General features: G+C 37.7%; 1 protein-coding gene across 1 annotated transcript in view; it reads left to right on the top strand.

Annotated features, from left to right (window-relative positions):
- The window catches only part of stag1a (STAG1 cohesin complex component a), a 52580-nt gene that overhangs the window by 22951 nt on the left and 9109 nt on the right, over positions 1 to 20520 (top strand). The window contains exons 2-18 of the mRNA XM_081374353.1: positions 13906 to 14060; positions 14979 to 15093; positions 15177 to 15329; positions 16347 to 16443; positions 16521 to 16597; positions 16689 to 16893; positions 17298 to 17449; positions 17694 to 17767; positions 17850 to 17973; positions 18065 to 18163; positions 18234 to 18313; positions 18400 to 18507; positions 18654 to 18768; positions 18936 to 19053; positions 20051 to 20154; positions 20235 to 20327; positions 20422 to 20511. Of these exons, the coding sequence (XP_081230479.1) occupies positions 14032 to 14060; positions 14979 to 15093; positions 15177 to 15329; positions 16347 to 16443; positions 16521 to 16597; positions 16689 to 16893; positions 17298 to 17449; positions 17694 to 17767; positions 17850 to 17973; positions 18065 to 18163; positions 18234 to 18313; positions 18400 to 18507; positions 18654 to 18768; positions 18936 to 19053; positions 20051 to 20154; positions 20235 to 20327; positions 20422 to 20511 (1833 nt within the window). The 5' untranslated portion in view covers positions 13906 to 14031. The remainder of the gene's footprint in view (positions 1 to 13905; positions 14061 to 14978; positions 15094 to 15176; positions 15330 to 16346; positions 16444 to 16520; positions 16598 to 16688; positions 16894 to 17297; positions 17450 to 17693; positions 17768 to 17849; positions 17974 to 18064; positions 18164 to 18233; positions 18314 to 18399; positions 18508 to 18653; positions 18769 to 18935; positions 19054 to 20050; positions 20155 to 20234; positions 20328 to 20421; positions 20512 to 20520) is intronic.

Here is a 20520-nt window from a genome sequence, read left to right as displayed (position 1 = left end):
CATTGTAATTTGTAACCTGAGCTCTTTCAGTGCACGCATCTTCGGGTTCTCCCGCCGGATGTAGGCGCGAGCACAACATCAACTGGCAAACGCAATGTAAGCGGAACGAAACTGAGCTACTCGTTATTGTGTTTGTGTGGACCGTTTATCAGTTTGGACCAGTGCAGCGCGAGCCTGATCAAGCAACACTGTAACTGCGAGATCCAGTAAATAAAGCATTTGAATTCGCCACTGAAGTAATAACATCGCTGCGAGATCTAGTGAGAAATATTCACATTTCTCCGTTATTAACGGATCAAACAGCGCTGACGTGGAAACCAGGAATAAACATTGTGCAATGAATGAACGAACTATCCAGTGTCCACAGATCAGCAACATTCACCATGGCTTTACTGTAGTAACACTAACTGCAACCATGGAAGTTTGGCATTTTCCACTAAGGCTCAGTATGCATCCACCTCCCTGCAACACTGACTTTCCTCAGCTGTAAACATTGCCTCGCATTTCCCACACAAGCACCTATGGAACAAAAAATGTTAGCAGGAATAAATGTCTCTCGATGAGAAACCGCTAAGTTATATCACGTAACGTTAGTCTGGGCGGATATTAATGAGCATGACAAACGCCTGATCAAAGCTTAGTTTCTGTTATTGTAAGTTCCAATATGTTCTGTCTAACATTGATCCTGGCCTGTCCCTGCTCTCTTGGCAGCCTAGCAGGCTCATAATTGTATGGCTGTGGTCCGTCAACAATTTCCTCAGCGTCCGAAATGTCATTGCAATCCATATTTCCCTGTTGTTTGAATCGACCGCTCTCCCTCGTGCTACGTCACGACTCTCGCCCGTCACGCCCATTTTCAGATGCGGAAGTAAAATTTTCTCACAAAAACGACTCCAGAAGCCACTGTAGCGTATTTATATATTTTTTTTAAGAAAATCTAGTTCCTACATTATTTTTCTATACATTGACTTGTTGGGTCTTCTAACCTGCAAGTTGCTCTTTAAACTCGTTAGCTAGAATTTACTTTAGAGTGGAGCATTTTGCTAAATATATACACTTTTACATATTCATTATATATACGTAGCCTATTTTTTTTTTACTGTTTTACTTCAATATTTAATGTATGTTTGAATACATTGATATTTCAAAAAACGAAGTGGAATTGAACCATAATTATGTACGTTAGTATTATATTTTATAAAAAAAAATGTAATTTGTTTTTGTATACAAATCAGTTAATTTTAACCGTCAATGTTATAGTAATTTATTACATGGCTTGGCTGAATACCAATGTAGAATGCGAAGTATAACAGACCGTTGCCATGAAAAACAGCGCGTTGCTATACATGGGTTTCTCGGCGACGTCATCACTGCTTGCGCACGCAACCAAGAGGCAAAAGACCCGCGGTCTTCGTACCGGAGGCTAGTAACAAAGTGGTAGTGTTGTCGCTAAGTCAAAATGCCAAGGAGTTGTTGCGTAATTTATTTACATGCAGGCCTATCTGTTGTGTTTTATCTGCTTATTTAAATTATACGTGTTGTAAGTAATTCCAAATCTTGGCGAATGGAAGAGTGGGACAGAAGGAGGAAGTTGTATGTTATATTCTTTCTATTCATAATTTGACGAGCTGCACATGACCACATAGCACGTAGTTGTATGCTTCAAGGGACTTGTACGCTCTAATCATTTCTCTTGTATGCACACTTGGTGTCTGAATAAGATAATTATATATCAGGCCATACAATTGCTGGCCACTTCTTGTCATCCACAATCCAAAGATCGTCATGTATTGCGTAACGTTAGGGATCCGGCAAGATCTCACCATTGCTGAGATTAAGTTTTTTAATATTTATAGATTATAATCGCCACGGTCGGAGGTAGCCTAATGGTTCCCACATAATCCATCGTCAAATCTTTGATTTACAGTAAAGAAACGTTATATTTGTCATGAAATGTTGCAGGTCGTAAAGTAACGTAAACAAAGTTAACTTAAAAGCAAATTCGGGCTCTAGAGATGCTGCACTGCTAACATTGGCTATTACATTACTAACTTAGTCTAACATGATAATTCATACATGCATCACAGTATGTCCGGATTTTGATTCGTAAACAGTTGGACGTTTTAAATATGAGACACAAACAAACAGATCCAACTCTGAAATTGCAGTTTATTATTGAGTCAACAAGAAATTACAAACAATGCGAAATCTACGTTAATTACAATGTTCTTTTACAGAACTCTGCATAACAGATAGCGGTTTTCTGCCTCCTGGATGCGCGCGCATCCGGTATTGTTTGTATACAAGAAACCCGACGCGGAACGGACTATTTTCTTTGGCGGAAGCAATACAATCGTTTTTAAATCAATAAACTCCTTTTTAAATTTTTAAATCAATAATAATTCGTGTCAAATTATTTATTTATTTTGTAGGTAGCCATGTAATAAGCGGGATAACGTATAGAGAGGTGGTCGTTATAGCGAATAACAACCCCTTTAGGCTGATTCAAGACCCCTCCGCTTCGCGTCCGTTCAGTTCAGCCTGTCGGGGTTGTTATTCGCTATAACGACCGCCTCTCTATAATACATTATCCCTTACGTAGTACCTACAGCATTAGTAATTTTCTGTGGACCTTTTATATAAATAAATTAATTGATCAAATCGATTTGTAAGCTTGTGAGTCGAATCATGAAATTTGTGTCAATGTCCAGCTGATCTGATCTGTTTGGGTTCACACTTCACACCTGTGTTTTTTTTCCTCCCATCACTTACACTCTCATGTGACATGCTGTGTCTCAGTATTAACGTCATCATTTGCTGTACTGTAGTTTTCTGTGGGGCTTTGTATAATGTACTTCACCATCAATATTTTAGGTTAAAATGTATACAGGAAAGTATAATTGTTTGGTCATGTAACAGTCATAAATGGGCTGTTAAGTGATCTCCAAAAGAAGTATGAAGAACTTGTGGTTAAGTATAAATGTTTCACTCCACATTCATGTTGTTTACGCATGGCTTAATGTAAAGTAGGCTACTCTAGTTTCACTTTGTTTTAACATTCATATATTTTTGGCTGTTACAGGGTTGGGCTGCATGGAAGTGTGAATAATGTTGGACACAAAAACATTATTGCATAATATTCATCACTAATATTATATAATATAATGTAATATTATATAATATTGTTTTGAATAGAAAGTGGACTAAGACTATAAAGAGGATCAAAATCAATAATTTAGTTTATTTATTTATTTATTAGTTTATTTCATAATAAAATATTTAAAATATTGTCCATACTATCCCTGTACAATATTTGTTTACTCTGTTTAGTGTGAATTAATGTAGGTGTATGTTTTAATGCTGATGCTCACAGCTTTCAGTTGTCTGAATGTGTACGCATTATTTTGATGGCTTGAGCTGAACTCTGGCAGTGATAAAATTTCCCATTTATGTCATTTTAAGTGCTGCTTGACTTCACAGCTGGATGGTTCCTGTAATGAAACAAGTGTGCGGCTTGGGAAGAACTGATATTGGAATATCTTGTGGAAATTTAGCATCTTGAAAACAGCATCTGTGAAGCGAACATGTTCCCACCTCCTAAAATCAGACCGCTAGGAATGCATTGGTGTTAGTGGTTTTTACATAATGACGTTATATTTAATAATTGTCATTGTGTTACAGTTGGTGCTTTATGTAATATTTGAAACAGTTTTTTTGCATTTGCATTTGTTTTTGCAATTTTGGACTAAACATGCTGCTTAATGTGTCCACTGTTATTTTTGCACTTGTTTTCAAATCTTTTTCATTCAAAACCATCTGAAAGGAGAAAATGATCAGAAGAGGAAGATGGTTTTATTTAATCTTGACATGTTCTAAATCTAATTACTGCTTTGTCATGCCATCTGCAGGATTGTCAGACATTTTTAAACAGATCCATTTCCTAGAGCCATATTACTCTAGAGACGTTCTCAGGTTGTGCAGCTTTGTTGGAGACCAGACCAGCCCAAAACTGCTCGATGTGTCTTTAGAGGCTTGTTTTGGGCCAGTGCATTTGTTACAGGCCATTATGGATTAAAACGCAGCCGATGGTCAATAATATTGTCTCGGCTCAGCTTGGCAGCCGTCCTGGGTTGGCAGCCGGTGACTGAAGAGCAAACAGTAACACGCTGCAAAACTCTGACATAGTTTATTTGCATCCCTTTGAGAATGTTGCACAATTTTCTGCTCTGCCCTCAAACCACCAATGTAATTTAATAATAATCTGTTTGAGTAATAAGCCATTATGATGTGCCCTGGCAAGACTTACTTAACGGTTCAAAAATTGCACTGAAGTGAGACTCGCCAGCTTCACTTTAAAAAAAAAATAAAAAATTTCTTGACAAGTATAATGTTTGGTTTTCCACTAAAATTGACAGACATTCTTAAAACAACATATAGTTACTTGAGAAGTGCTTAATGAACTAGTTTGCAGACAATATATCTTACATTTTTCTTTCTCCATTGCCAGCAGGGTAATGGCTCGGTCACATTACTGACATTTTGATGAAAAGGTCCATTGTCTATTGTCGAAAGTGCAGCAACCCAAGCAACTCTCTCTTGTCTGTCAAATTTACGTGACCAGCTTCGGCCCTATTGCAAAATCTGTGTAGGCAACTATTTAACGCTCACGTGAAATTGAAATTATTGGATTTGTCCCACACAAATTCACCAAATAGTAAATGTGACTGCACCTTAAGCAAAATCAACTTTAATTTAGAATATTTTCTCTGGAATGATATTTTTGTCTCAAGTTAATTGATCTTGTTTAAGGACATTTTTTTTTTGTCAATATTTTATTTTATTGGCTTTTATCTACCTTTCAAATAGTACATTTAAAAATGTACTATTGTAAGTGAAAGTATCTGAGTTATTCCTTAAATTAAGCCATCAAAGTAGGACCAAAATCCCAATGGGTTGTCCTGTTTTTGTGTTACAGGTACTGTGAGTTTACTGAGACTGATTGTGGCTCATGTATATGATATTGTGAGTGACACAATGACCTGCGCTTAGGGATGCTCCGATCGATCGGCCGCAAACCATCGGCCGATAATCACATTCTATGACTTGATCGAGAGTCGCTAAATTTGGCTGATCTCATGAACTGATCGCAATTTAATGACTTAAAACCGTAAAAAGTTGCCTCCGACACCCATGTAAACAGTGTGCAGATGCGGCTTTTGCGCAACGTTCTGCTTTGTAACTTCGCAAAATATTTGTAAACCATAGTAAATCACACATCTTTATTTAGAGCAGTTTGTCTCGATTCAAACGAGCCCACTCACAAAATAACGTGTACTGTGTAGATCTTGAGAAAATCATCACGGATTATCATGACACGCTGTGTGGCTAAAAAGCTACAGGACTTCCGGGATCAGGCCCGCGTGTGTCGCCATCATGACGCAGGGTTTTCCAACATCATTTGAAAGTTCAACCAATGGAATCTGGATCTTGGGAATGGTGAAGGGGCGATGTGTCAAGACCAAGCGGCAACCTTACAGTCTCTCTCTTGAATCCAACACGGAACTGCAATTCATCGACTGACTGCTAGAGACAGGCTCCAAAAGAGTCCCAAATTCTCCCCATGTTAATATGCCCAACTTTACAGCAGAAACAAACATGTTTACAGCCTGGTACAAAAAGTGGTTTTGGGGTAATTTTGCCCTTCATTAGAACTGTGAGGGGGGTGAACTGTTTGAGTGACAGGTGGATTGCTGCTGCTGTCACTACTAGCCGTTTGTCTGCTGTCTGTTAGCCGCCATGTCACCTTAGCTGATCCCACCTCTGCCCATTTTCAATTATCCGGGATTGACGCACGTTGAAGCGCTGCCAAGATGACGACGGCCGGGTCCGCCCACTTTGGGCTTCAAAAAATGCTATTCAGAAACCTACGGGTGAAGTCACGGACACGACGGCCATATTTTTTTTTTACAGTCTATGGTCAAGACCAATCGGACATTGTTTTACAACTGAAGCGTGCTCTGACTGGATTGATCGCTCACAATGTAAGGTCTTGATTTACTGTGCACAGCGCACAGCTGAAACAGCACTGGAAGATCATCAAAAATTAACCCGAACTTGATTTTATGACCTGTCATATTTACTTTCTAATAGCTGTCATGTCAAGCATGAATAACAACAAAATAAATCAATAAATTGCATCCCTGTTTTCTGGGGTTTTCTCAGCAGTGTTGTAACATAAGAACCTCCAAACATCATCTATTTGAGACTATGTACTTGATGATAACTTGTTTTTTGTCACTAAAACTAAGCCATTACTTTTAAGGATGCCACTCATTAAAAGAGTTTGACAATCATTAAAAATACATTTAGGGTATAAGGGGTTAAAAGTGGCAGCCAACAGAGGGTCACTTATATCCATATCCTCGATCAGGATCGGTATCAGCTGATCATGATGAAAAGAAATAGGTACTCGATATCGGCTGCAAAACTCCTGATCGGGGCATCCCGCTGCACTTTTTATTTCGGTTAATTCAGTGTCCGTACATTTGACCAACTTATCAGTCTGTTTCATCAAAACCTGCAGCTCAAGTTTACCACTCTTCTAAACTAACGGGGTAGAAGGTTGAGAGATTTTTTTAAATGTATTTTATGGTTTATTAGGTTGAGGGAGGGAGGAAGGGGAGGATTGCTCGCAAGGTCTGTGAGAGCTGTGAAACAAAGGTGATTAAATCAGAGAAGACAGATCTTGGGGTAAAAAAGCACTATTTTTCCTCAGTAGTGCTCATTAATCATATCTCCACACTACTGGAGAATAGAGAGAGAGAGAGAAACTGTAGAAGAAAACGACATTACCTGCTTTTTTAGATTTTTGAAGAATCTTTTCACGCTTTATGCCAAGAAAGGCATTAGGCTAATTCTCGAAAACCTTTTAAAATATTCTTCCACTGAAACGCATTACATTTTTGGGTGAACTGTCCCTTTAAGAAAGGCATCGTTCATGTTCAGTACATTTAGACATTCAGATTTTCGTCTGTTAATCGCTATATATTTATTTGTGATATATTAATTTTGTCCATAACTGTTCTACTCATTCATGTTCTCTGCTTCTCTTGCTCTGTTGTTCTATTTTCTGTTGTTTTGGCAATAGGAAGCAATTTTGTTATGCCAATAACACACTTGAGCGAAGGAGAGAATGAAGGTCGGTCTCGACTGAATTAGCTGTTTCAATTCTGTTCCAATGAGGAACATATGAAGGTCGTCTATTTACACCCACGTTATTAATGTTTTCATGCTGTAACTTCTTGCTAGTTGTTTTTTCTTTTTTCCCTTCAAGAAATTCTCATGGTGTAGGCGTGAAGATTTTATTTTAGCCCAAACATTCTGACAGTCTCTCATTTTAGATGATGTTATATTTATAAAATATATATATATTTGTAGGACTTGGTGATGTGTATTGACTCATGTTTGAATTCAGTAACAACAAATAAAATAAAGCCACAGATTCACTGAATCACTTCCAGAAACAACACTGATAAGCTCTCCAAAACCTTTATTTAGACTTTGTTCACTCATCCCTCCGCACAGTGGACTCAAACCAAAGCAACAATCTGGAAAATAGCTGTTTTGTTCTGGTACATTGCTCCCTTTTTTTTCTTTTTGGATTAGTGTATTATGGACAGTGTTTGTTAGCTGATACACCCTGTTTACAACCTGAAAATTAGAGTGATACCGGTATAATGAACGACTTGAACATGTTGATAATAACGTTTTTTGTCTATACATTTGGAATACATTGAAATCAATGGGCTCCAATATTATTTGCTTCCCAACATTTTTCAAAAGATCTTGTGCACTTTGACAGAATTTTCATTTTTGGATGAACTATAGTTTTAATTAGGGAGTAGTGATAGCCGTTTTGGTAAATTTGTCTCGAGTACAGATAAATCATCGTAGTTAATGAGTACATACATTTATAATATCACACCAATTAATCCAACAACATATAAACATTAATCAGGTCTTTAAATTGTACATTTTTACACAGTTGCCCAGTTTTTTTCTGGACTTAAAGGCCTTTATTGGTTGTTTTGGCATTTTATTTAGTGTGGACATCTTCCATCATGCCTTTTTTTTCTGCGCTTTTTTAAGATTTTAAGATGGCATTTTAAAAAAGTGTAAGATAGAGCTGCACAATTAATCATTGAAAGGTCGCAATTTCGATTCAAACAATCTAAATGTCAGTGATTCGGATTTGTCTATTAAACCTTTGATAAGTGCGATCACAGCTAACATTTAAATCAGCGTTGGTTGTCTTGAAGTATGAAACAGCTTCACACTTTTCAACCACACGGTATCCTTATTTCTGTTTTACAATAGGCTAATTCATGATCTGAGAATATTGATCTCTATTTAAAAAATAAATAAATTGAAACCAGAATCATGTAGCTCTAGTTTAAGACACCTCAATATGCCTCCATTCAGTTGGCCTCCATCTTGCTGGAACAATGTGTATGCGGAAGAACGTGTTGTGTTTGTGTGTAGACTTTAAGGGTATGTTTAACGGAAATGTTTTTCCTTTGCGTTTTCCGTGTACAGATGACAACAATGTCAAAACGATCCCTGTTCACACAGATCTGTGAAAACGACTAGAAGCACTGTATTGTACATGCCAGGCCAGTAGATGGCGATGTCGCTTTGTAAAGAAAAACTACGCGGCTATAGACTGAACGTAATACACATGGGCATGACGTCACCGTTTGCACAAATTTGCGTTTTGTAGTTTAGAGACAATAACGGTATTGTTTTAAAAAAAAAAATTCATTGAAAACCCGTTTTCAAAGGTTTACATTTTCCAGCCCTTAAAACGCCATTGTCATGTAAATGAACGGCCAAAATGCATAAAAAGTTTTTCTGTTTTTAGTCGAAAACAGGGTCATGTAAACAGTCCCTAAAACAGTGGATTTTAATCATATTTTTGAGTTTGTTTATTTTTATTACCACAGACAAGCTATTGTCTGTTTAGCCATCTCTGAAAAATAACTAATGAAATTAAAATGAGAACATTAAAATTGTAGCATTTTTTTCATCAGTGTTCCATGTGTACAAGTTGAGGAGAAAAAGTCATTTTTCATGATGAATCATTGCTGTACCTTTCAATTACAATAATATGCAATATACAGCGGGGGAAATAAGTATTAAACACGTCATCATTTTTCTCAGTAAATATATTTCCTAAGGTGCTATTGACATGAAATTTTCACCAGATGTTGGTAACAACCCAAGTAAGCCATACATACAAAGAAACAAACACAAATAAGTTCAGAAATTAAGTTATGTGTAATAATGTGAAATGACACAGGGAAAAAGTATTGAACACATGAAGAAAGGGAGGCGCAAAAAGGCATGGAAAGCCAAGACAACTGCTGAAAACTTACAGTTATTAAAAAGCAATCCCAGCCCCCTGTCAGTGCAAATTAATAACAGCTGGTTCAGTCTAGGGCTGCACGATATGAGGAAAAGCTGCGATGTGCGATAACATTGTTTAATATTGCGATGACGATATGACTTGCGATAAATATTCAAATGTGAATGTTAGCTAACAACTAGTGATGCGCGGGTCGTCTCATAACCCGCGGGCCCCGCGGGTAGCCCGCGGGTCGGGTTGGGGCGGGTAAAGAAATTGTCACTTTATTTGCGGCGGGTTGGGGCGGGTCATTAAAAACAAAATAAAATAAAAATCCATATATGTTGCATGCAATGTCCAGCCCATATTAAATATTTGGGAATATCAATCTAATCATATTTTTTAGTAGGTTCTTTGATAACGCCGTAGCAATGCAACTTGCGTGATTTCCCCAAACCTTTGGCGTCACGTGACACAGCTCGCGCAAAGCAGCTCCCGCCGCCAGCCACAACAACAAAGACGGAGAAATAAAGTGAAGTGAAGATGGAAGATGAGGTGCGGGAGAAATTGAGGTCGGGATTTTACATAATTAAAAGAAAAAAAGGTGAATGATGAATTAGATGAATACAAACGCTGCTTTGTAAATATTGAAAATGTTTAAATCATTATCTTATTAATATGACCTGATTTATGGTTCATATTCAGAATCGTCTGTTATTGCCAGTTGGCGATGTTTCCAAGCACTTTCAGGCTGAAATAAAGGCTGTTTTCATTTACATTACAATGCCTAATATGTAATGGTCGCGGGTGCGGGGCGGGGCGGGTTGTAAAAATAGATACAGTGGTGCAGGACGGGCTGGGGCGGGCCAAATAATTTCATAAAAGCGGGACCCGCGGGTTGGAAAAAAAGCCGACCCGCGCATCACTACTAACAACAATTCCTGATTTTTTTTTTTTTTTTTAAATAGACATTGTAAAATAGAATATACTGTTCCCATGTCTTAGTGCTTTAATAGGTTATTTGCGTGATAGGTCAAACGTTTATTACCTGCCTGGATTACTATTTAGCGCGAGTGAGTGAGCGAGGGACAGTGTGTGTGTGTGTGTGTGTGTGTGTGTGTGTGTGTGTGCGTGCGCGAGTGAATGTTTGCGAGTGAATGTGTGCGTGTGACGGCACGCGATGACTGGTCGGAAAGCAACGTGTAGTCTGACATGTTTCTTGTCCATGACACGACAAGATTTTAGGAGTCAAAATCGAGTAATCTGACACCGTGACTATCGTAACAGACACAAAAATCTTGTAATCTGAACCAGGTGTTATTCATCGTGTCAGGCTGTCTGTTGCGATGTGTTCATCGCGCGAGTTCATATCGCGATGACGATGAAAATTCGATGTATCGTTCAGCCCTAGTTCAGTCCCAAATGATGGCCTGCAAAAAGGTCTCATTGCCAAGGTGTCACACAAGACACATCTCATGATGGGTAAAAGCAAAGAGCTGTCTCAAGACCTTCGCAACCTAATTGTTGCAAAACATAATGATGGCATTGGTTATAGGTGCCATTCTAAGCTTCTGATTGGTCCAGTGAGCACTTTTGGGGCCATAATACGGAAGTGGAAAGACAATAATTTCACCACAAATTTGCCTCGACCAGTGCTCCTCGCAAGATTTCTGATAGAGGAGTGAAAAGAATAATCAGAAGAGTTGTCCAAGAGCCAAGGATCACTTGTGGAGGGCTTCAAAAAGACCTGCAGATAGCAGGTACTGTTGTCTCAAAGAAAACAGTAAGTAATGCACTCCACCGCCATGGCCTGTATGCACGCTCACCACGCAAGACTCCATTACTGAAAAAAAAGCATGTTGAAGCTCATTTAAAGTTTGCTGCACAACATTTGGAAAAGCCAGTGAAATACTGGGAGAATATAGTGTGGTCACATGAGAGCAAAATTGAACTGTTTGGATGCCATAATACACACCATATTTGGAGGAGAAATGGCAGTGCACATTACCCTAAAAACACCATACAATTTGGTGTTGGCTCTTGGACAACTCTTCTGATTATTCTTTTCACTCCTCTATCAGAAATCTTGCGAGGAGCACTGGTCGAGGCAAATTTATGGTGAAATTATTGTCTTTCCACTTCCGTATTATGGCCCCAAAAGTGCTCACTGGACCATTCAGAAGCTCAGAATGGCGCCTATAACCAATGCCATCATTATGTTGTGCAACAATTAGGTTGCGAAGGTCTTGAGACAGCTCTTTGCTTTTACCCATCATGAGATGTGTCTTGTGTGACACCTTGGCAATGAGACCTTTTTGTAGGCCATCATTTGGGACTGAACCAGCTGTTATTAATTTCCACTGACAGGGGGCTGGGATTGCTTTTTAATTACTGTAAGTTTTAGCAGTTGTCTTGGCTTTCCATGCCTTTTTGCGCCTCCCTTTCTTCATGTGTTCAATACTTTTTCCCTGTGTCATTTCACATTATTACACATAACTTAATTTCTGAACTTATTTGTGTTTGTTTCTTTGTATGTATGGCTTACTTGGGTTGTTACCAACATCTGGTGAAAATTTCATGTCAATAGCACCTTTGGAAATATATTTACTGAGAAAATTGATGACGTGTTCATCAATACTTATTTTCCCCGCTGTACTTTCACCTTTATGGTGGCATGTGTTCTTCTACAACCTATCTGTAAAACCCATTACTAGATTGGCCTAGAATTGAATACTGTGAATCTAATATTACATAACGGGAATTATGAAGAATACAGGAATTAAAAGTGGAATTAACTACAGGGTTTAAAAAAACAGTGGCATTTTCACTTCAATCCCTGTTTATTTTCAGACGCGTGTGTGTTGTAGTTGTCTCAGTGTTACGGTGGTGTCAGCGAGGTGTTATGTGGCTGTGTGTGTGGTGGTTGAGCGTTTAACGGCAGTGGGGGAGGGGAGGTCATATTTAGAGCGCTCCCATGTGTTCACGACGCCACTGAGGACGAGGTTACAGGGTCAAATATCAACCAGATAGTTTTCCTACACTCTTTTACCTACATCTATACTGCTTTTTTCTTGTAAAAGCTCACATAATGCATAGCTTTGCCTCTCTACACAAGAGTTTTTGTCCTTGTGTCCTGACAGTTACTCAGTTTAACTTCATTGCAGACTCGCACCTGTAAAACCGAGTTCTCCAGGACACCTACAGCGTACAGCCATCTAGTGGCAGTCAAAAGAGGATAATATTCACCTCATCTTTACACCACTTTACACTCACATCCCCATCCTGTAGTGCATGTTTCAATGAGGTTTGTTTAAACTCATATCACATAGTGATGGTCGGGATGAATATCTTGCCATTTCACTTTCTTTTCCATTGTGACATATTTCACCTTTCTTAGAGTACATATCTCTCTGGAAAACATTGGCACGGCCTGATTTTCCTTTTGCATCACTGTGAGAGTTTTCTGCATTAAAGGGAGAGAGATATGGCAAACTAAAGAGAGTATTATGGTGTGATTCAAACTCGTGTGCATTTCCTCATCTGAGCATTAGTGAAGAACATTTTAATGAAAACTTTCTTAGCCTGCCCCCTACTGTTGCCCAAGAAGTGCTTTACATCCTATGGAGTTCAGCATTCTGTTAGTGAGAGAAAACTCAGACTAAAAGTGTGTTTATGATCAGTACTGTCTCTTAGAGCCAACTGAACATTAATTAAATTTTTTATATGTTTGGAAATTCTCCAGAAACACATTTTGTTATGCTATCAAAGAATCATTAAAGGTCAAGTACTTTATGGTTCACACTGCCCCTAGTGGTGATAGTTAACTTTAGTCAGAACAACATGCACATTCACACAAAAATGTAATCTTTTACTGTTTAATTAAGGGTTTAAATGAAATACTTATTAATACTTATTTGTAATGAAATACTTTTGCCCAGTCAGTGACAAATTCATTTAATATTTAACCCTTTAAAAAGATCAAACTGTTAATTTTGTTAGAAAAGAGAATAATACAATTATATCAAATATGGATTTTAATTTTGTAGTTTTATTTATTTATTTGAAGCAGAATACATGTGTATAGTTCTTCCCTGTGACTATGTTGTAGATTGACACCTCTGTTAATGATGTGCTGCTGCAGTTCATCAAATGACCAGTTGGTGTCGCTGTTTAGCCTTAATTTGACTTCATGTCCATATTACAACGTTTTTAGAAGTTCTGCAAGGTTACAAACCCTGAGCAATGTGTCAAGTCCATGGCTTTGACATCAATAAAAATGTGTTTAAGTAGCATTATTTACAGTATTTAGGTTTTTGTGGAATATAAATCAATCACTCGTTTTTAAATGAGAAATATTTCCTTTGGATAAAGTCATGAATTATGGAATCTAGATCTTGTTGGTGAAATAATATTTTATAAATAAAGTGCATGTTTTTCTAGTGCCTAAAGATCTGCTTTAACAAACAGATGTTTGAGGCTTTTTCCCCTTCTGTCTCCTGCAGGCTCAGAGTTGCAGTGTTAATACTGTCATCAGCACCTAAAGCACACTGAAAGAGCTCATCTCAGCAGAGCACTACACACACACACACACCAGACCTGTAACACACCAGACCTGCCCCTCCATCATCATGATCACCTCAGAGCTGCCAGTGCTACAGTAAGTCCCCACTTCATTTACACTCATACACTGGAGTTCACTTCAGCTACAACTAAAGTACATGTTCAACTACAATGATTTCTCTTTCTCAAATGTGATTATAGTAAATTTCTGAAACATTTAGCCCAAAACATTGTGTCTGACCAGCAACGTTTTAAGTGTTAATAAATTGTGATGTGCCATCTAAAACTCTATAAACAATATATATAATGAAATGAGCACAGTAAAATATTTTTTTTCTGTTTATTTTATGTGATTTAGTCAATATTTCATGCTTGACTAATCTTTTTAAGCTTAAAAACAAAATATAATGGCCCGGTTTCATAGACAGGGCTTAGATTAAGCCAGAATTAAGCCTTAGTTCAGTTAGGGCATTTAAGTAGCTTTTATAAACGTGCCTTATAAAAAAACATTACTGGTGTGCATCTTGAGACAAAACAATGGCACTGACATATTTTATGACATTTCATGAGAGTTGAACTGGGTAACTTTTGAACTTGGCACCTCTAAAGATTCAAATTATGTAATTGCATTTGCATTATGTTGTTTATAGTGACAGTTCACTATTGTTATGAAGGTAAATAAGTGGTGTGACAGGATCAAAACTCACAGACTCAAATTAATTATCCGGTTTTAATTCAAAATAATCACAATTGATCTTTTTGAATTGATTTCAATTTATTTAGAAAAAATATTTTAAAGATAATTTTTGCTGATTGGCTGTACTTACATGTAAAAAATATACCATCATGGGGTCAAGGGATATTTTTAATTGATTTATATTTAATTAATATTAAATTAATTATTAGAATTAAGCTTGCAAAACTTAATAGCAGAATTTTGCATCAGATGTGGACACAAAGACTATTTCATTTCATGACTCAGATGTTCAGAGTTCATGGTGTGTTTTTCTCACAGGGACTCCGGAGAGTCGGGTCAGGACACAGTGAGTCTCAGTATGAGCATGAGTGAGCTGGACGACCCTGGAGATGGAAAGACCAAGAAGAAGAGAGGAAGGCCTGCCAGACCACCTGTATGCCTCACACAAAAGCTGTTTTCTTGACTTACCACAGAAAAAATGTATATATTTAGCATTTTTATTCCCCCTGACTCCAGGCACCCAACAAGAAGCCTCGGAAGTCACCATCAGAAAAGGGCTTAATGGGAGCCCCGCGGGGGCGGAAGGCCAATGGAATGGCTCCGCAGAATGGAGAGGGGGATCCCGTTACTCTGTTTGAAGTGGTCAAACAGGGAAAGAGCGCCATGCAGGTATAAAACTCAAATATATAAGAGAAAACTGATCAACATGCAAATGAGCTTAAACTGGTTTAAGTGCCTCATGTCTAATGAGTTATGAGTACATTTCACCTCACAAAGAATGCAAATTACTTTTATTAAATATCCCATCTGGGTTTGATTTATAAATAAAATATACATAATAAATGTATTTCATTATTTACTGAGTAAAGTATGCTCCGTGCTCGAGATTTGAATGGTTTTAGTCAGTTTATTGAAATCACACAGAACAGAATGAATTATACTGTCAAATTAGATACATCTGTTTACAGTGTTAAATAATGTAATTGTGTTAAACTTGTACACTTCCATTGAATAGTTATTTTTTTTAAAGATATTACTCATTTTATTCAGCAAAGCTACATTTAATTGATGAAAAGTTACAGTAAAGACATTTGTAATGTTACAAGATTTCTTTTTGTATTTTCTGTTCATCCAAAAACAAATGCATTATAGTTTCCACAAAATATTAAACAGCACAACTGTTTTAAACATTCGTAATAATAATAAATGTTTTTATTACCGAATCAGCATATTAGAATGATTTATGAAGGATCATGTGACACTGAAGACTGATGAAAAAAATCAGCTTTTCATCACAGCTTTTCATCACAGGAATAAATTACATTTTATAGTATATTTAAATAGAAAACAGTTATTTGAAATTTTAATTGTTTTAATGAGCATAAAATACCCAAACTTTTGAACAGTAGTGTATAATTAATTGCATACATTAGCACATTAATTGAACAACTATAACTATAAAATATTAAACAGTGTGTAATTTTTCAGTGTTAAATGAAGGGTGAAATGTATAGCTGTTCTCCAAATGTTTCAGATGCTGGATATGTAACAGCTGGAGGTGTGCAGTTATTACAACCTCCATGTCAGACTCACTTAAGCCAATTGTTCTGCTAAATAAGCAAGTGTTTAGCAGCTCGTCCGCTGTGTTTATGTAAATAGTGACACAGCTGTCCCTAAATCTTTCAGTCAGTCATTGATGATTGGATCGAGTCGTACAAGCAGGACAGAGATATAGCACTTTTGGACCTCATCAACTTCTTCATTCAGTGCTCTGGTTGTAAAGGTACGAATAACTTATGTTATATAATAATGATATATTATTTATTCATAATAGTGATTACTGATCATCCTTCATTTCAGGCACTGTTAGAATCGAAATGTTTCGCAACATGCAGAATGCTGAAATCATCCGCAAAATGACAGAGGAGTTTGACGAGGTACCCTTTCTGCTGGATTTACTGAAGCTAGTGTAGTCGAACGACCTTTGAACTCCAGTCTGAGTAAGTCATTGTTTGTGTTTTAATGCAGGACAGTGGCGATTACCCCTTGACCATTTCTGGCCCTTTGTGGAAGAAGTTTCGCTACAACTTCTGTGAGTTCATCTGCGTCCTGATCCGTCAGTGCCAGTACAGCATCATCTACGACGAGTACATGATGGACACGGTCATTTCTTTGCTCACGGGTCTGTCGGACTCACAGGTCCGAGCCTTCAGACACACAAGCACTCTAGCAGGTAAACCCAAATTTTGTAATTTTCAACAAACAGTTCTGCCAAAATAAAAGTTCTATGATTTAAGAATCTATGAACAAGGAAATGAAGACATCCATGAATATTAGTATTTTACTAATTTTATTGTTGCTCTGAAAGATAGATGATATTATTATAATTATTATTAAGTACTTGTTTTTTATTTTTAGTTCGACAGTATTAATACTATAGCTATATATTTCTTAATTGGTTTAATTTTTGTAATTTAATGAAATAAAAATATTTTAATAATAATAAATGTTAAATAGGTCTAGTCCTATTTAACAGGTTCCATAAAAACAACAGTGTGAAAGTGGCCTAAGACAACTGAATTAGAGAGAAATATTTTTAAACTCTGTTAAAAAATGAGTTTGCATACCTGTCTTCAGCCATGAAGCTCATGACAGCTCTGGTGAACGTGGCTCTGAACCTGAGCATTAACCAGGACAACACACAGAGACAGTACGAAGCTGAACGCAACAAAATGGCGGGAAAGAGAGCCACCGAGAAGCTTGAACTCCTACTCCATAAGAGGAAAGAGGTATTACACCTTAAGCTCTCCTGTTTTTTCATTTATAAACCCTTATTCCTTTTTTGTAGACTGTTAGATTATAACCAGCTCCACATGAAATCCAACGCACAGAACTTCAGAGAAAGATTTTCCACATAATTGAAATACCTGGCTGTTTTTCCACAAAATGAAGACAGAAAATGTGAAAAGTCAGATTGTGTCAACATACGGTCACTGCTGATCATTTGTTCATATGAACAAACTTTCTCACCAGCTTCAAGAAAACCAAGATGAAATCGAAAACATGATGAACTCGATCTTCAAGGGAATCTTTGTTCATCGCTATAGGTGATCAAAGTTGTATCTTCTCACAATAATAGCGTTCATGTAGCTGTGAGTGTCTGATCTCATCTTTCTGTGTGACTGGCAGAGATGCAATAGCTGAAATCAGAGCGATTTGTATAGAGGAAATCGGTGTGTGGATGAAAATGTACAGCGATGCCTTCCTGAACGACAGCTACCTGAAGTACGTGGGCTGGACGTTACACGACCGGGTACGCCATATCCGAACACACCAAGAGCAGCACTTTTGCCCCTGTAATACTTCATTTTCCGTGTATTAACATCAGCATTCTCCATTTCAAGCAAGGTGAAGTACGCTTGAAGTGTTTGAAAGCCTTACAAAACCTCTACACAAACCGTGAACTGTTTCCAAAACTCGAGCTCTTCACAAACCGCTTCAAGGTAAGAACGCAGTTCAGGAGAGGTATTTCAGTACTCTGAATGTCTTTATGACGATACAGTCTCCTCACAGGATCGTATCGTGTCTATGACGCTGGATAAAGAGTATGATGTGGCGGTGGAAGCCATTAGACTGGTCACACTAATCCTTCAGTGAGTGAAGCTCAAGATGATATCAAAAGCTGAACATAACTGCAGTCTGGATGCTTTCCTCCATCCAATGTTCTTCATTTGTTCAGGGGTAGCGAGGACGCGCTGTCTAATGAAGACTGTGAGAATGTCTATCATCTGGTGTACTCCGCTCACAGGCCTGTGGCAGTGGCTGCTGGGGATTTTCTACATCGAAAGTGAGCCAGCTTGCGTACTTTCTCTGAAAAATAAACTTGGCTTTGGTCTGATTATTTATTTAATGTTTTATTTTATTTAATTTTAAATTTAATTTGTACGTATTATTTTATTTTTGTGTCCTCTTTCTATGCTGCGTCATGTGTAGGTTGTTCAGCAGACATGATCCTCAGGCGGAGGAGGCTCTGGCTAAACGCAGGGGCAGGAGCAGCCCAAACGGAAACCTCATTCGCATGCTAGTGCTCTTCTTTCTGGAGAGTGAGGTAAGGCCACACCTGATGATCAGCTGCTTATGATGAATTATGATTGGTTAACACAATATTTGTCTCCTGAGGTGTCACTAGAATCCAGCTAGTTTAGTTTATATTGATCAGAATCTCTTGTGTTTGTATCGGAGCTCAGACGGTGTACGTGTGTTTTGTGTTTCCAGCTGCATGAACATGCTGCCTATCTAGTGGACAGTTTGTGGGAGAGCTCTCAGGAGCTGTTGAAGGACTGGGAGTGCATGACCGAACTGCTGCTGGAGGAGCCAGTGCAGGGCGAGGAGGGTACGGTCACCCTGAGAGGGGTTTCACTACCGCACATAGTAAATCATAGTAGATTGAAAGCATAGTAGAGAGTGGGGCTAGTTGTCATAAAAGGCTTCATCCCAAAAACAGTCTAACTGTTTATGTTGGTTTTAAAGACTCTTGTCATTATTTGTTTTATGTTACATAATTGGTTCACTGTTTAAATTTAAACCTCCTATTAATTATTGGCTTTACAGATAATGACATGTTCCATTGTGACGACTTACGTAGTGTGAAAACATACTATGCTACATGTTTCATGAACTCTTAACTTTTTTAACTAGGCAGTAAATGTTCTCTGCTTGGCTTTTTTTGAAGCTGAAATTTGATGATATACACTACCTTTCAAAATGTAATTTTTTTAAAATAAATTAATACTTTTATTCAGCAAGGATGCGTTAAATTAAACATGTTTTTCATCAAAGAATCCTTATAAAAATTGTCAAAAATATTATAGCAGCACAACTGTTTTTGACATTGATAGTAATAATAAATGTTTCTTGAACACCAAATCACCATATTAAAATGATTTCTGAAGGATCATGTGACATTAAAGACTGGAGTGTTGATGCTGAAAATTCAGCTTTGCCATCACAATATTTTGAAATATGATAATAATAATAATAACTATTTTAACATTGTTAACCTCACTGTTTTTACTGTATTTGTCCTTGGTGAGCAATGAGCATAAGAGACTTCTTTTGAAAATATTAAAACATTTTTACAGACCCTAATCATTTGAATGGTAGTGTATGTTGATGCAAAATATCACTTTGAAAAATAAAATCACTCACCCTGAGAAATATTCACTGGAGTTAAAGGTGCCCATCATCCATATTATCTCTCCTACTTCGGAGCCATATTGCGTGTCTGTGTAAAATGCACATATCTACCCTTATATTCTCCCAAATGGCCAAATATGTGCATGTGCACCATAAGCACGGCTCTATCTCTCTGATTCTCTGTTTGTCTTCAGTGTTGTCAGACAGGCAGGAGGGTTCGCTGATCGAGCTTACTGTCTGTACTATTCGTCAGGCTGCTGAGGCCCATCCTCCTGTGGGGAGAGGGACTGGGAAGAGGGTAAGACCTTTATCTCACAAGCATTTTATTATAAACCATTTTTGCCATCAGTGTTTAGTTAAGTCTGTCTTGTTGTATAGGTCTTGACTGCGAAGGAAAGGAAGATGCAGATTGATGACAAAAACAAATTAACGGAGCACTTCATCATGGCTCTTCCCATGTTACTCTCAAAAGTAGGATGAAAAGACTTCTGTTTTCATGAAAAGTCTTCTGTTTTCATCATAAATGGCTCATTCATATACTGATAAACACGTTTTCCACTCACAGTACCAGACAGATGCAGAGAAAGTAGCCAACCTCCTACAGATCCCGCAATACTTTGACCTGGATGTGTACAGTGCTGGGAGAATGGAGAAGGTAGGCTGT

The sequence above is a fragment of the Scardinius erythrophthalmus genome (assembly GCF_964197995.2).
Source record: "Scardinius erythrophthalmus genome assembly, chromosome: 9".
In the NCBI taxonomy this organism is placed as follows: Eukaryota; Metazoa; Chordata; class Actinopteri; order Cypriniformes; family Leuciscidae; genus Scardinius; species Scardinius erythrophthalmus.
The sequence above is the reverse complement of the archived record's forward strand: the minus strand, read 5'-3'. Positions and strand labels throughout refer to the sequence as shown.